This window comes from Girardinichthys multiradiatus, chromosome Y (genome assembly GCF_021462225.1).
Source record: "Girardinichthys multiradiatus isolate DD_20200921_A chromosome Y, DD_fGirMul_XY1, whole genome shotgun sequence".
NCBI lineage: Eukaryota > Metazoa > Chordata > Actinopteri > Cyprinodontiformes > Goodeidae > Girardinichthys > Girardinichthys multiradiatus.
In genome coordinates, this window is record NC_061818.1 from 20,311,085 (window position 1) to 20,326,632 (window position 15,548).

The following is a 15,548-nucleotide window of genomic DNA, read 5'->3' on the forward strand; positions in this document are numbered from 1 at the left end:
CAATGCTGCTACAAAAGCTTTGCAAAGCTTCCAGATCCTAACCCCCCAAAAAACATGCAGTCAGCAAACAGGCCAGAATGAGCAAGTGGAAAATACCACAGAGGGGGGATAACAGGCGGCTAGCAAAAATTGTCTTGGTTGCAGAAAGGAGTCGATCTAACTACACCAAAAGGAGAAGTTTGAGCTAATCCCGGCTGAGAGCGTGTTGAATTTGTCTTACCTGAAAATTTGTCCCCCTCCATGACGGGATTGCTCCCTCCACAGCCACATGTAGTCTCTGCTCTTTCACTCCTCTCTCTCTCTCTCTCCCCCCTTCCCTCCCAACTTTTTTTAGACTTCCCTCCTCTGCAGTTAGTCGCTCCCTCTCTTTTTCCCTCACTGGGTTCCTTTTTCCTCCTCCTCTCACTCTCTCTTTCCTTTCTGGCTCTTGGTTCTCTCTCCCTCCTGGCTTTGTTTCGTTCCCTGCTAATGAATTCAGAATTACGGCATCCCCATGTGCTGATCATATGTTGCATTTGCAGACTTCTCTTTCCTATCTATCCACAATACTGAAGCTGTATTGTAAGTGGAAAATAGAAATCATTAGCTCTGCCATGTGACATGGACGGGCTCTTGTTGGGCGAAAATAACCTGCAGGACAAGAAAACTTTTCAATTCCTTGTGTTAAAATGCTGAGATTCATTTGATACCAACTGTGCTCTTGTCAAATCCAAAAGGAAGTTTCCTCATGATATTATGGATACAGCTCTGCCATGGAAGACGACAGCCTGCTGAAATAATACTGGAGTCAGATGGAAAAGGGCAAAAATAAGTATTAAAAAAGAAAAACTTCCCAGAAATGTTTGAAGATTCAACATAAAAGAGAAAGCAAGTCCATATTCCCAGCAAGGATGGATGAAACAAAAAGAGAAAGAGCGTGAGACATTTGAACTGTGGTGAAATGTCAGCCCTTCGCTCCAAAATGTGTGTTCAGGAAACTGAGATGACCTCTGACTGTTGGCACGTCCCTCACACTGCGCCTGGGGTCAGAGGTCACACAGCAAGCGTCCAAGTTCTGATAGAGAGCTCAAACACACTCAGACATGTCAGTCTGCTGTCTTGCGCAACCCCACCAACTGGCTGCATATTTTTGGTAGAATTGTGTTTGATATTTCATTTTTTGATATTTTCATACATAGTATATATTCAGCTTCATCTTCATCTAAAGAGTATGGTTGGTTTAACCCCTTTCGAGTCGGTAGCTCCATAAGTACATGAGATTGCCTTCAAAACATTAACGTTTAAAAGATAAAATCAAATTTTCAATACCATTGAGCCAAAATGGCCTCTAGTTTTTCTTCTTTTGATTGACACCTATTCTGACCAATTTCAACCTATGGCCTATCCAGATCCTATCATTTCCACCATATGTGGTCTCTTGATACAAGTCCCACCAATTCTCACACATACAGCTGTGGCCTATCAGCTTTGACGCTGATTCTGATGCTACAGGCGTGTAGCCAGTGAAAATCCTGTCTTAAAACATACAACAAAAATACAGGAAGGGGAGCCAAACTCGAAGCCAACTTCTAAAAACAGACGTGTTAACAGTGGGTTTTTTGTGTGCCCTCAGCACGTAATTGTGCATCTAGCATTACCGGATTTTGGAGTGTTTTACCAAACAAACAATGGCAAAATATTTTGTTAAAAGTAGCTAAACTCCTGATGAGAAGGGAGAAGAACTTTTCAGAGGTGGACCGACTCTCATTTTTGCTGACTGGGCCGAGGAAGACTTGGAAGGAGAGGATTTTATCCTTGACCAGCAAGTGGAAACTTATATGTATATTTATGGTTTGTTTATATGTTGTTTAGCAAATAAATACTATTTTAAAATAATCAAATAAATACAGTATGTCTTCAAGCACACGATGGGGAGTTTTTGTGTTTACCTGTGTGTGTGTGTGTGTGTGTGTGTGTGTGTGTGTGTGTGTGTGTGTGTGTGTGTGTGTGCGCGCATAAGGGATAGAGAGGTGTTTTGCTTACCTGTGTAACGTTATACAAGACCTTGTTTAACGTTTACTTTGCTGTATGACTGTATTGCCCCTTTTCCATGGGCTCTACTTTGCCGGGCTTCATTCCACTCAGCCCGTTTTCCATTTCTATTACTAGCTTTTCCGGTCCAAAACTGGATTTTTTTGGTACCTTTTTGGCAGCAGGTCCCATCTTCGGTGGCAGCTCGATGGACAGATGAGAAAAGAGGAAGTGTTCGCAGAGGTAGTGGAGAGTATTAAAAATATAAAGGACCATGACGGCCGCAGCAGGTGAAGTTCTGGATGCCATTTATGGCCATTGTCCTGCGAGATGTGGACGGGAGGGTGATCTGGTCTCAACCTTAATGTCGGAAGACATGATGTGCAGCAGTGAGTGTGTAGCTGAAAGCTAGATGAGAGACCCACCTCCAGCCGTAAATGGAAACACGACAGGTTTTGTCCCAAGCAAGGCAAGGTCAAGCGGAGTGGAGCTGAACTTGTGAATGGAAAAGAAGCATATGTTGAAAGAATCCCGAAATTACAGCCTTTTGAAGTTCATATGTAGAGGTGTTTTCTATACTGGCCATTTCGGAAAATACAAGGACATTACCACAGAAAACCTCTCCAGAAGACCATTTTCTTCTTCTTTTTTTGCTATTTATATCAAATTTGAACTTATAGCAGGTAGGACTTGTATCAAATGTCTCATTTGATTTCAGAGTTCATGCCTTTAGCCCTACAAATATAGTTACATAAGAACAAAATATCCAGATAGAACAAATTTACATTTCAGTATAATCCATGTTTTACAACTACAAAATAGTAGAAGTTAAAATAGCATTAACTGTTCAGCTTTAATATTCAGAGTGTCAGTCAGTCATCATCAGTCATTTTCTACCGCTTATTCCATAGTGGGTCGCGGGGGAGCTGGTGCCTATCTCCAGCAGTCTATGGGCGAGAGGCGGGGTACACCCTGGACAGGAGTGTTTCCTTTAAAAAGAGACCAAGTTTCTGCAGATGTTTGGTCTCTTTTTAAAGACTTAAAGAACGGCATCTAATTTATGGCATTTAATGTAATTCAAGTACGCATTTTTCAAGCATTTTAGGTGTTTTTGGGGAATTGTTAAGAGGTTAGAAACAGAAAATCTGTACATTAGTGCCCCCAGATGGCCAAACAGCTGTATTTAGAATGATATTAATTATAACACAGGTGGACTCTACTTCTTTTGGTGACTTTTGAAGGTAATTGCTTATTTTATTTAGCAGAATCAAAGTAAAAATGTAATATATGTAAAAAAGTATTCTCTCTTATGCGCTACATTGAGTTGGTCTGTCACATGAAAAAAAACAAATAAATTACATTAAAGTTTGTGGTCGCAGCATAACAAAATGGGAAAATATCAAGGGGCATGAATAGTATTGCAGGACACTGCATATAAAAGTTTCTGCAAGTGTCAGCAAGTGTGATGCTGTCCTTGTCCCCAAAATTATTCCATCAGCCAGACTTTATTTATAAACCACTTTTCCAACAATCAAAAATAAGAAAGTGCCTTTATACAAGTGAAAACAAGAAACTAACATGCAAGCAACCATCAAGAAATGCAAAATATTAATTATCACAAAAATAAAATGTAAAATGAGAAAAATACAGTACAAGTTTATGTTAACAATAGGGTTTGAAATACCAATATATTTAACTTAAAATTAGGGCTGACAGAAAAAAAAAATTAAATCTATAATTTTAAAAGCATTTTTGATCAAATTAACAATGTAACAGATCACAACAAGAACAAACTAACATAGAAAATGATAAACAGATACATTTAAATATAAAATAAAACTTTTTATTCAGGCTAAATAAGATCAAGGCTGAAACAATACATTTTAAACTGGCTTATAAACCAGTGAAACCTCTATCTTAGTGTATTTGTGACCAAATGTGCATCTACATTAAAATGTGAGCTGTAAAAAAATCCAGCCACGCATTCAGTTTCAGTATAACAAGTAAGCCACATTAGAAAATCCCTGCTGCTCTCTCAGCTATTATGTCTGCACAAGAGCTACAAATTGTTATGAAAATCGTGCTAAAGATCTTCTAAAAAAGTTTGGATTGAGAAAGCAGTTTTTACATAGAAATAAATCATGTTGCTCAGTTAAATTGAAGAAGCAACTTGTCCCGGCCACCTTCTTAACTCACAATGATCATGTCGGCATTATTTATCTGAATGCTGCTGTTGGCTCTTTGTAAATGTCAGGTGCTGTTTATCATGGGGCACTGAGATTTATCACAAGATGTAAACCTCTTACTCACCATTGTACTTTATACTTTTTGGTTAACATGCTGATCTTTGCATTGGTTTCTTTAAATGTATAAATCAGTTAATGACCTCATACCAGTACATCTATCTTCCTATATGTCACCTAAACATAGCAACTACAGCTTTTGCTCACTGGCCTCTATTAAATCCAGTATTCCTTTAGTTTATACAGAACTTGGGAAAAGGGTATTTTTTTACAATCCTCCTTTTATTAAAGCTGGACCTGAATCTGTACAGCTTCACTGACCCAAAGGCTTTTAAACATATTAGAGGATATTAGAGAAAGCATCTCTGGATGGCTGCTCCTGGTTTTAATGTTGCATTGATATTGGTTTTATTTTTTCCGTTCATGTCTTCTATAAATTATACTGACTATCTTCTGTTTTAAAATATTATTATTTTGCATGTCTATTTCAAACAAACTGCTCTTAAAAATGAGACGTAGTTTCTCAATAACATTTACCTCCATAAATAAAGGTAAGATAAAAATAAACAAAAACATTGGGCAGCATATTAATGAAGACTTTTAATGTGTTTCTATGCCAATTTTTGTTATTCATTTGTTATTCATCCTCAGCAAGTGAGACAACATTGGAAATAACTGCAGAACCTGATTTGTGTTTGGACTGTTTTGATCCTGTGGAGCTTCCTGAGTTATCAGAAATATTAGCTTTATCTAAACCTTCAACTTGTATGTTAGACCAACCAAATTATTTAAGGAAGTGTTTCCTCTGATTACCAGCCCCATTTTAGGTATGATTAACTATCCTTAGTAAATGGATATGTACCACAGGCTTTTAAAAAAGCTGTAATTAAACCTTTACTTGTTATGGTTTGCGAGATATAGGACCACAGAATGCAGACAAGCAGGCAGCGTGATGGTAAGTGAAAAAGGTTTAATAACAAAAAAACTCACTCACAGCAGGACGCAGGAACAAAACAACAAACGGGCAGGCAAGACAGGCATGGCATGAGCAAAAAACAAGACTTGATACGAGAACAAGACATGATCAGAGAAAAATGTTTCCTCGATGACTAACTGAACAGGTGTGTATATATGGAGTGAAAACCAGGTGGAGCAAGGAGACAGATTAACTTGGAGCAGGTGAACCGAATAAACTTAATTAACAGACAGAACAAAACGTGGCTGCGGCAAAAACAGAGACTCTAATATACAAACAAAACCAAACTTGACAAAACATGAACAAGACTAAAACATGACCAGAAAAATAATAAACAGAACCATGATTCAAAACTTGAGCAGTGAAAAACATATAAGGAAAAAACCCTCTCTTTTCTCTTCCTAGAAGCTACACCTGGCCTGACTCTGTGTCTACCTGTGACACCTTTCTGGAGAGGGGCATCGTCCAAGCTTCTGCTGGCAACAACTTAATGCTCACCCTCTACCGATGATCCACATGGCCCTGTCTTTCAGTGTTTAACCCTTTCTCTCTCCTAGATGTAGCAATTGACTGAGCTTTTACTATAACTAATTATATGTGCTTTCTTTCAGACTCTGTCCTTGAAAACTGGCTCAGAGTTGATCTGTTCTTTCTTTCTAGATGAAATGACTAAAGGAGCTACATCCACTAACATTTACTTTTCCTTCCCATAGAAAGTACTCCTGGATCAGTGCTTCTTTGTTCTTTTTGTGTCTCTGCTCTGTTCTCTCAAACCCCCAGTCGGTCGTGGCAGATGGCCGCTCACACTGAGCCTGGTTCTGCTGGAGGTTTCTTCCTGTTAAAAGAGAGTTTTTCCTCTCCACTGTCGCTACATGCATGCTCAGTATGAGGGATTGCTACAAAGTCAACACCAGTGACTGTCCACTGTCTCTACATGCTCATTCGGGAGGAGTGAATGCTGCAAGTCACTGACTGGATGCAATCTGCTGGGTTTCCTTAGACAGAAAAACTTTTTATCCACTTTGAATAAAAAGCTAACTCAGACTGCACTGTTCAATGATTAGGATTAATTGGAATGTATGTACCTGACTTTTGTGAAGTGCCTTGAGACAACATGTGTTGTGAATTGGCGCTATATAAATAAACTGAATTGAAACTGAATTGAATTGAATTTGCCTCTCATAGGATGTTAAGAATCAAATACCTAATTTTAATGGATCGCTTTAGGAAAAAAAACAATAATGTACATTAGCAACCCCAAACGGTCAATCAGGGTGTGGAATTGTGATGAGTATAATGCAAAAGGACAAACCCAAGACAGTGACAAGGACAACATTGTACAAACCAAAACAAAAAGAGTTGTTTTTCCAAACAACACTTTTTTTGCCTCCACAGTGCCAGACTTGTAATCATTAAAGTAATCTTCATTAGTAATTCTCTAGGCTTTAGGGAGAACTTTCAGTTTTCATTTGGACTTGGACTGACCCACTTTTTTATTTGCTATTTGTACCTGACTGTGATAAAATATTGTACAGAGTGTCCTCAGATAAATAAGAAAAAAGAACTGATGAAGAACAAAAAAACAGCTGTCAGGTCTTAAAATCTAGTAAAAGTAGATCTGGTAGTTATTTCCTTAAGAAATAAAAATAACAAAAATTAAAGCAGTTTAAAATAACTCATGACACATAGTAAAGGGAAAACAAGTGGGCCTTTAGCTTTGCTATAAAAACATCAAAAGAGCCTGTCTTACATCCATAGGAAGACTGTTTCAACAATTAGGTGCCTGAAAAGAGGAAACTTGCTCACCAACAGTCTTATTCCTGACTTTAGGCAGAGCATGGCAGTGCATATGTTCATTATGTGCTGTATCTCTAAGTTGCAACACTCATGCCACAGATTTGTTTTATGTACAAAACAGCTGATGCTGCCTGACTTAGCCAAAAATGAAATGATGTACGCTGCAGTATCAGATGCACAGAAAGGTGATGCTAGTGAGTTATTTACTTTAAGTGGTGTGCTTTTTGCATGCCAAAGCAACTCAAGGCTGATCCTCAACAGTGTGTTAAGTTGTCTGCTTCGTGTAGATACAGTTCAGGGGCCTTTCTTTGTCTGAATGATTTATTGGTCAGGGTTAAGTGCCCCACAAACCAACAAAACATTCCTCTGAAATCGGTCAAGTACTGGAATGAAAAGGACAGAAAAATAAAGAAAGAAAGAGAAGACCAAATAAAACGGAAGAAATGTTGCTCAAGAACACTTTAAAAGATTGCGAGGAGGCCTGGCTCCTCGGAAACAAATTATGAGGAAATGAGGGATGACTCAAGACACAGCACTGTAAATTATGGACTATATGGCAGCACAGTGTTGATATGTAATCTAAATGTAGAGATTACAATAATGGGCTTGTTGTCCCAACTGAAAGACGGTCCTTGCTTCTTGTATTATCAGTTCAAGTTTTAAGCTGTGACATCTCCATCAGTGTGCAAGTTTAAATGTCTTAAGCAGCCTTTGTTCTGCTATAAATATAGAGTTTAAGTAGTCAAACAGCACAAAATGTTTTTGAGTAACATTCAACGAGTAGCAATCATCTAAACTTGATCCGTTGACTCCCAGATGAGAGTTACCATCACAATAAGCAGTGTTTGGCAGCATTGTGTGTGCATGTACTCTATTTATGACTGCATTAATGAATATTAACAAGCAAATGCTTGTGGGCTCAGAAATCTGCTCTGTTGGCAGATGTTTTGCACACACGCATCTCGCCAAACCATGCTAACATCCCACAGAAACATGCACGCACACATGGATAGTGGTAACTATCTCAACGTCAGGAAGGCCTGCTGACAGGGAGAGCTTTATCCACAGCTTTAAGCACTTTCTAAAAACTTGTGTGTTATAATAGGCATACATGAGGACTTAAGCTTTCGGGTTAGATGCATCACTTACTTTAGTTCAAGCTTGATGAATCAAAGCCTTGAAATGATTTTCAGTTATATCGTAGTAAAAATACGCACATTTGTTTACTTAAACACACATGAAACCCTAAAATAACCTCTGTAACGTTTCTTACATCAGTCGTGACTTGGGTATGTCAAGTTCTGTGTTCGGATCGGACTAAAGCGCAGACAAAAGCCAGGTAGCCGCATAATTAAAGGAATCTCCTTACCCCCTATCACTCCCTTCCCCACGGACAACCAAAAACAAAGACAACCGAAGTAGCCCATTTTGCAAAACAAAAACATAACTTTTACCTGGCAACTTGTCAGAACCATTAAGAACTGTTTATCTCCCTGATGTTAGCTCAAAGGTTTCAAATCAGTTACCAGCTTCAGAATCATTAGCCACCCTTCATGCATGAACACTGTTTCAGTGCTTATTTGTGTACCACTCCCAATTGACAGGACATGCTAAAAAGGAATAGAGAACTTTTTCAGGGTGCAAATGACAGATATGTTTCTCTTGTGAGTGCCTGTGCCACACCACCAGCCTCCCCAGACTGTGCCACCCTGGGCAGTAAGTCTTGTCGCTTATTTGCTCCATAGTGTTGTTTGTATTGAGCTTTTTCCCCTATTTGTAACAGCTTCAAAATATTTTGTTTTTTACTCACCAAGCATTGCGTTTCTTCACTTAACTTCATTTTACACATAGTGTAAGGTATCAAAACAAGTATTCTACAGTTAAAAACATGAAAATATTTGATGCTGTTCAGCATTGTTTGATTTTAATCAATAATCTTACACATCCTAGCATTTATTTACAAAAAACAAATGCCGCTCGTGCAGTGGTGTAAAAATTTGGGTCATGTTTTGCACATGTGCAGACAAAACACACAACCACCAGATCGAGATTAGCTGCATTTGTTTTTACTCTTATCTTTTGTCTTTTACTCTCTGTGCTGCATCCTGAGGGTCATTTTACAATTCAGCATGTGTTAGGGCCCCTGACCAACAGGCTGCAAACGACTTAAAGAACCATCAGCTGCAAGATTCAGCTTGAAGGTTCCAGATGTTGTGAAAGTCCTCTGACACAAGCACACATAAAATTACACAATGAGGCAAAACGCAGAGGATTTTCTTGTGTTGTTTTGTTCACTATGTCTTAGATTGCTTGCAGTACAGTTAAACAAAACACTAAATGTTGTTATGCTAATATGAAAGTTGTGTTGACTTGTTTGCGTTTTTAGCACTGAAGTGTTCTGCATAAATCTGGACTGCACCAACACAACAAGACACAGTAAAGTGAAAAACGTATAGAAATATAAGTGGTCAAAGCCAACTATGTTCCAAGGTGACAATGCAATACCAGAATGTAGTGTGGTCTCTGACTGTTACCTTTATCAGTGCATTAGTTCTCTGCTGCTCCTCAACTATCAGCTGCTATCTGGACAGGAAGGAGCTCTGCCCTTAGCATTGGAGGTTATCAGAACTAATTGCTGTACACTTAAAGGGGACATATCAGGTAATACTTTTGTAGCCTTTAAATATATTGTGTTGTGTGTAGGAGTGCAGAAAAGTTGAATTTAGTCTCTCCAGGTGCTGCTAGGTATCTTTATATTCTGTTTGGGTCATGTTTTTCAGTCCATGCAGTTTTATCTATCATCTGTTACGTTTTTCCAACTGTTACCTTCAGTATTTGCTGCGGAACAGCTAAGTAAGGTCATGGACTTCCGGCTGATCAGTTTTGCATATCTGGCACATTTATTTCTCACTGCGATTTTGTAGTCCAAGCTAAAGTATGCCTATGTTGCAAGAGGATAATTTCGGTTCGGTTGATGGGTGTATTAACCCGCACAATTCATTACACTGTCCCCAGCATCAGAACCTCTTCGAAGTGCCTGGTTAAATTTAATTTTTTATGGAATTCTTCCCACATCAGTGGGGAAATTCCTATTTCCCCCGCTTCAAGGACAAGTGCCTTCAGCAACCTCCGCCAGTATCAAGAATGATTTGCTGAAAGACTTCATCTGATTAAAGGGTCAGTTCCTTGGAAACGACGGACACAGCAAAGCAGTGAGCTGCAAATAACGCTAAAATGACAGCAAACTTTATTTTAAACAAGAATTTATTGTATGTTGATATGTGTTGATATGACAACCTGGTGATTGTTTTCATAGCAGTAGCATCTTGCCTTCTGCTCATGTTATGAGGACATAACTATGCTGCATATTTTAAATATTATTACATAAACAGTTTTGCATTGTTTTTATCCATTTATGACTTGTTTCTGTACTAAATAGTTGTTATCAAACTACAGCGGGTTAAAGTTCAGTGCTCTTTGACCTGGAGGGGAGCGGGGTGTGAAGTGCCTCAACAGCATTTAAAGAGACTGCACCAAAACGAGTTGCTGTCATATGCATCTCAAAACAGGAGTAAAAGAAGAGCCTGTGGAGCTACAATAACAATGACTTTAGACCAAAGCATTGCAGTTCCACTTTAAATAGACCAGGACTGAATAATTTCAGTGTGGAAAGGAAGGATTTAAAAGCATGACATGTCCCCTTTAAAACTAAACTTGCATTTTCTCCCTCTACAGATGATACACTTTTCTCTGTTTTTCAGTGTTTAACCCTGTCTCTAACCTAGACATTGCTTTTACTGAGACTAACTGTATGAGCTCTCTTTCATACTCTTGACTTGAAAACTGGCTCAGAGTAAATCTGCTTAGCTGTGTGTCTCTCCTAGATGAAGCCACTGAAGAAGCTACTACTGCCTTTAACGTTTTACTTGCACAAGCGTGATTGACACTGCTAAAACATTACTCCTGGCTCTGATTAATTGGTTCTGACCAGGAGCAGCGTATTTCTGCAAATGGCATTAGGAATACTGAAAAAAGGCAGAGGGGCTTGATTTTTTCCACAAATGATCAGTCCACTTTGTACTGTTAGGAGACATGGTGACAGTTTTAACAAATATGTAAAAATACATTTTAACAAAAGTTGCGTACTGCAACTTTAAAGGCAAGTTTTTCTTTCCACTGTCACTATGCTCAGTATGAGGCATTGCTGCAAAATCATTGTCTTGATGCAATCTGCTGGGTTTCTTTAGATAGAAACCTATTAACTAATTTAAATCATAAACTAAATTAGATTGCACTGTTTGATTACTAGCATCAATTGGAATGTGTGTCCTTGACTTGGAATCTGTATGATTTGATTGAACTGACTTTGTAAAGTGCCTTGAGACGATGCCCTATAAATAAACTATAAATACATTATTATTTATAGTCAGTTAGTTAGTTAGTTAGCTAGTTATTATGGGGCTGCATGGTGGTCCAGTTGGTAGCACTGTTGCCTTGCAGCAAGAAGGTCCCGGGTTCAACTTTCTGCATGCAGTTTGCATGTTCTCCCTGAGCGTGGGTTCTCATCGGGTACTCTGGCTTCCTCCCACAGTCCAAAAACATGACTGTTAGGTAAACGGATCCCTTAGGTGTGAATGAGTGTGTGCATGGTTGTTTGTCCTGTACATCTCCATGTTGCCCTGCGATGGATTGATAACCTGCCCAGATAGGCACAAGCTCCCCCATGACCCACTTTGGAATAAGCGGTTAGAAGAAGAATGAATGAATTAATAACAAGTTACTAAAGATTGCACAAACTGCATGTTATCTAAAACTATGTAATCTAAGTGTCACTTGTTCCTGTCCAGGTAATGACAGGTAAATCTCTTGTTTCATTCTGCAGCATGATGATTAAAAACAGCAAGATTCATGTAGAGTGATCTGCTGTGTGACTCAAGTGTAGAAGAATTACTTTAACCTTTATGATAGCAATGGCTCTGGTCAAAAATGGACTGTACAAAAATCTTGAAATGTCTGAAGGTGTTTTGTTCTGTAAAGAAAAGTATTAATGTTTTTTAATCTGTTTTTAACAAGAACACTCAAGCCAAGTTTATTTAGTTATTTATTTATTTGTTTATTTATTGTTCTAGCATTGTATTTATTTCGTTGCTGAATTAATCTAATTTATGTTTTTATTGACTTTATATTTGTTTATACGATGTCCGGTTATTTAGAACATTTCATTTGTGTCTGCTTTGTTTTGTTTTCTGTTTTCTTCATTTATTTCTTTATGGGGGGGGGGAGGGGGGGGGGGGTATTTCATTTAATATCATACTCTTAATTAATCATAAAAAAGGAAATGAAATCCCTACTTTATTTTAAGGATGTACAACATCAACAAACATTGTGACACATACATGACCAGTGTATGTACATCAAGGAAATATGACAATGGAGTTACGGTATGTATCTATGATGAACAGAAAAAACAAAAAAACATAGTTGCAGTCTACTTACTGGGACTGGTGATGCCGGATACATCCCTTTCTGTTCTTCTTGTTCGAGCGCTGACTGATCGCACTGAAAAACATTTAAAAGGACAAATTTATAAAATATGCCCAATTCAAAAAGCCTCAAAAGTCATAAGTCATGTGGAAATCACTCATGCTATCAAAAAGATGGCAGTGTAAGTTGAGCGCCTTTTTATAGTTATAAGTTAATAAATTAAGGAGTCTAAGAAAATTACTTCCCCTCCGTTATTCATGCATGCATGCATTTATGTATCCCAGCTGATGTTTCCTTAAAAAACATGGTTTTCAAGTAATTCTTAAAACACATACTAGGAGTAAGTAAAACATATGCTCCTTTTCCACTTGTTCGATTTGGCCCTACTCGACTATACTTGGCTCATTTTGCGTGCGTTTCCATTAATTTTTTTCCTCACTGGTACCTACTTGTGTGGTCCCTGCTCCTGAGCAGACATGGCCAGGGCTGAGTAGGGACATGTGACGTTAACAGACTGCTGGCCACTGATTGGCCATGGGACCAAGAGAAATGAGAAGGTTTTCGAAGAGCTTGTGCAGAGAACAGTTATTAAACCTCAAGAGCGACTACAATAATATTAAGGACCACAATGGCTGGAACGGGTTATACCGAGATATAGTTTTACTATTTACAAATCATAAACCATACCTGAAAGAAAAGAAAAAGGACACATCTGCTTTCTGAATTACACCCAGGTGGGGCGCTGTATTTAATAACATCCAAAACCTGTTGATCACACATAAAATCAACTGTTCAGAGGCATAAACATTTTCCCCCAAAACACACAAAACAAAACCACCATGAAACAGCGTGTTTGGTTCGGAAATTTATTGACGGTCCTTAAGTGAACCAGCGTCTGCAGGAGGAGGGAGCAGGCAGAGAGCAGCTCCCCATAATCAGACTGCCTTCATCGGATCAAACGGTAGGAAGATCACACTGAATTCATGGTTCATGAATGTCCAATATCCAACCTGAAACTAACTTCACAGCAGTCAAAAGTCTGCAGTTTTGCGCTTTAAAGTCATTGTCCTCATTATTGCCATAGATGAGACAAAATCTTCCTCATAAAGCCCAAGATTGTAACTTGAGGCAAACTATGCAGCATTTCCAGTCCACTTAGCAGCATCTCTCCTCTCCGCTTCTCAGTGGGTCAGTGGAAACACAACAGGTACTGTACCAAGTGGAGCAAACCGAGTGGTGCAGCTTTAAGAAAATGTAGGTAAGTTTTCCTGATTTTGTTTTATACCAGTGTGACCACTGAGAGGAAGACTAATGAGGAAGAGTCTTTTTTTTAACTCACTTATGGTTTGTGTTTGTTACAAAAATAAATACAATCTATGCTTATGGAAACCAATTTGGCTTTACAACTGGAGTAATAAAAGGGGAAAAAGAAAACTAGAAAACTTGAAATGTACAGCTCAGGTTACCTTGTCAGATTCACTCTTTTTTCAAAGAAGTGCAGAGCTTGGTTATCTGATATCCCTAAAAATGCTGCACATTGTTGAATAAGTTTCTCATTTGATGAAAAGAACATTAGAGTTTAACCTAAAAGATTATAATAGCTGGTTCCTTTGACAGTAGCTGGTCTATGAGTCATATAAATGCCCCTTCCTCCTAGCTGTCACTGTGTAATCTGCACAATCAGTTCTAATTTATAGATTTTGGTGAGTTTCACAGTAAGCATGTGTTGATCCAGTTTTGCTAAACCACTGACTGTGGCTGCATCATCTCAAGAGTCAGATGGGATCTAATGTCTCTGTTAATTCAATTTATTATGGAGCCAATCTTCCCTGACACTGCACGGTAACCAAGACCCACTCTTGCCTAAGCCACTTGAACAGGGCACATTTAAAAAAGTGTGAGCTACGGAGTAACACTGTGATATGTGAATCAGTTCCACATGAAAAGCTGATGGTTATCCTCTGTACAGTTTACAACTCTGGAGTATATCTAACTAATGTTAAAAAATCAGTAAAAAACAATCCTTATTTAGCTATGGCAAACATGATGTTCATCAAACCTGTGGAAATGTGCCTGTTTATAGCGACTGCTAAGTAGAAGAATTAAAAGTGAACTCTGCATGAGTTGTTATTCTAGTGATGATGAAACAGTTTGATTACATGATGCAGCATTTTAGTGGCCTTTGATAGACTAACAATTTCTCTTTTGTAAGAGTGAACGTATTTAATGCTAACATAAGAGATAAATCTGTGACGTGTTTCACTCTGTTGTTCCAACAACAGAAGATGGAACGTTTACAAGATGCTTCAGGTCGACCAGACTCTGTTCTCTCTGCACTGACAGCTGCCTTGATGAGATAAATTCATCCGCTGGCTGGGTCAGCCGTACCTTCCTGTTTTTGAGTTCTTAGAAATTTGTCTTTTACCACAAGGCAGCAAATTATGTGAAATTTAGTCTATGCTTATTAGACCAGGAAACTCAGCAGTTTCCACCAATTTTGGGCAAACTGAAGGTGGTTTCTCTGAGGCAGAGGAGTTGAATGTGCCACTATACACTGTGACTGGAAGATGTGAATAAAGCTACTTGTTAGGGAGTTTAAGGATGGTAAGACAACGTGTGCACTCTATGCAAACTTCTGCATCTGTACCTTTAACAAAGATGTCACTGGTCTCTGGGACTAAATGATCATAATTGCATAAAGGGAAGAAAACTGACGCTAAGTTCCATTTATACTCAGAAGTCAAATTTTTAAGTTTCAAGTGGGAAAAAATTTGGTAAAAAGTCTCAGTATTCTGCCTTTTAAAGTCTGAGATTGCTCTCTGTACTAGTCTTCAAAACAAAATATGGCTACCATGTGCACGAATCCTATCAATTCCTGCACTAATAAACTGTTTATTTGCGCATCTAACAGTTTCTATCTCATTTAATCAGCCACATATAGTATTCAGAACTGAACATGTATCAAATGCAGTGAAACAAACTGACATGAGCTTATAATGCTGATATTAGTTAGTCTATTTGTTTAGCTTTTAAACCTT

General features: G+C 38.4%; 1 protein-coding gene across 3 annotated transcripts in view; it reads right to left on the reverse strand.

Moving 5' to 3' along the window:
* LOC124864318 (septin-9-like) overlaps positions 1–15,548 on the reverse strand; it is a 111,752-nt gene that overhangs the window by 84,404 nt on the left and 11,800 nt on the right. For 2 of the 3 annotated variants that reach the window (XM_047359062.1, XM_047359063.1), the window contains exon 2: positions 12,523–12,585. In XM_047359062.1, the coding sequence (XP_047215018.1) occupies positions 12,523–12,546 (24 nt within the window). In that variant the 5' untranslated portion in view covers positions 12,547–12,585. Of the gene's footprint in view, positions 1–220; positions 328–12,522; positions 12,586–15,548 lie in introns of those variants that run through there. The other variant, XM_047359066.1, reaches the window with a different exon arrangement.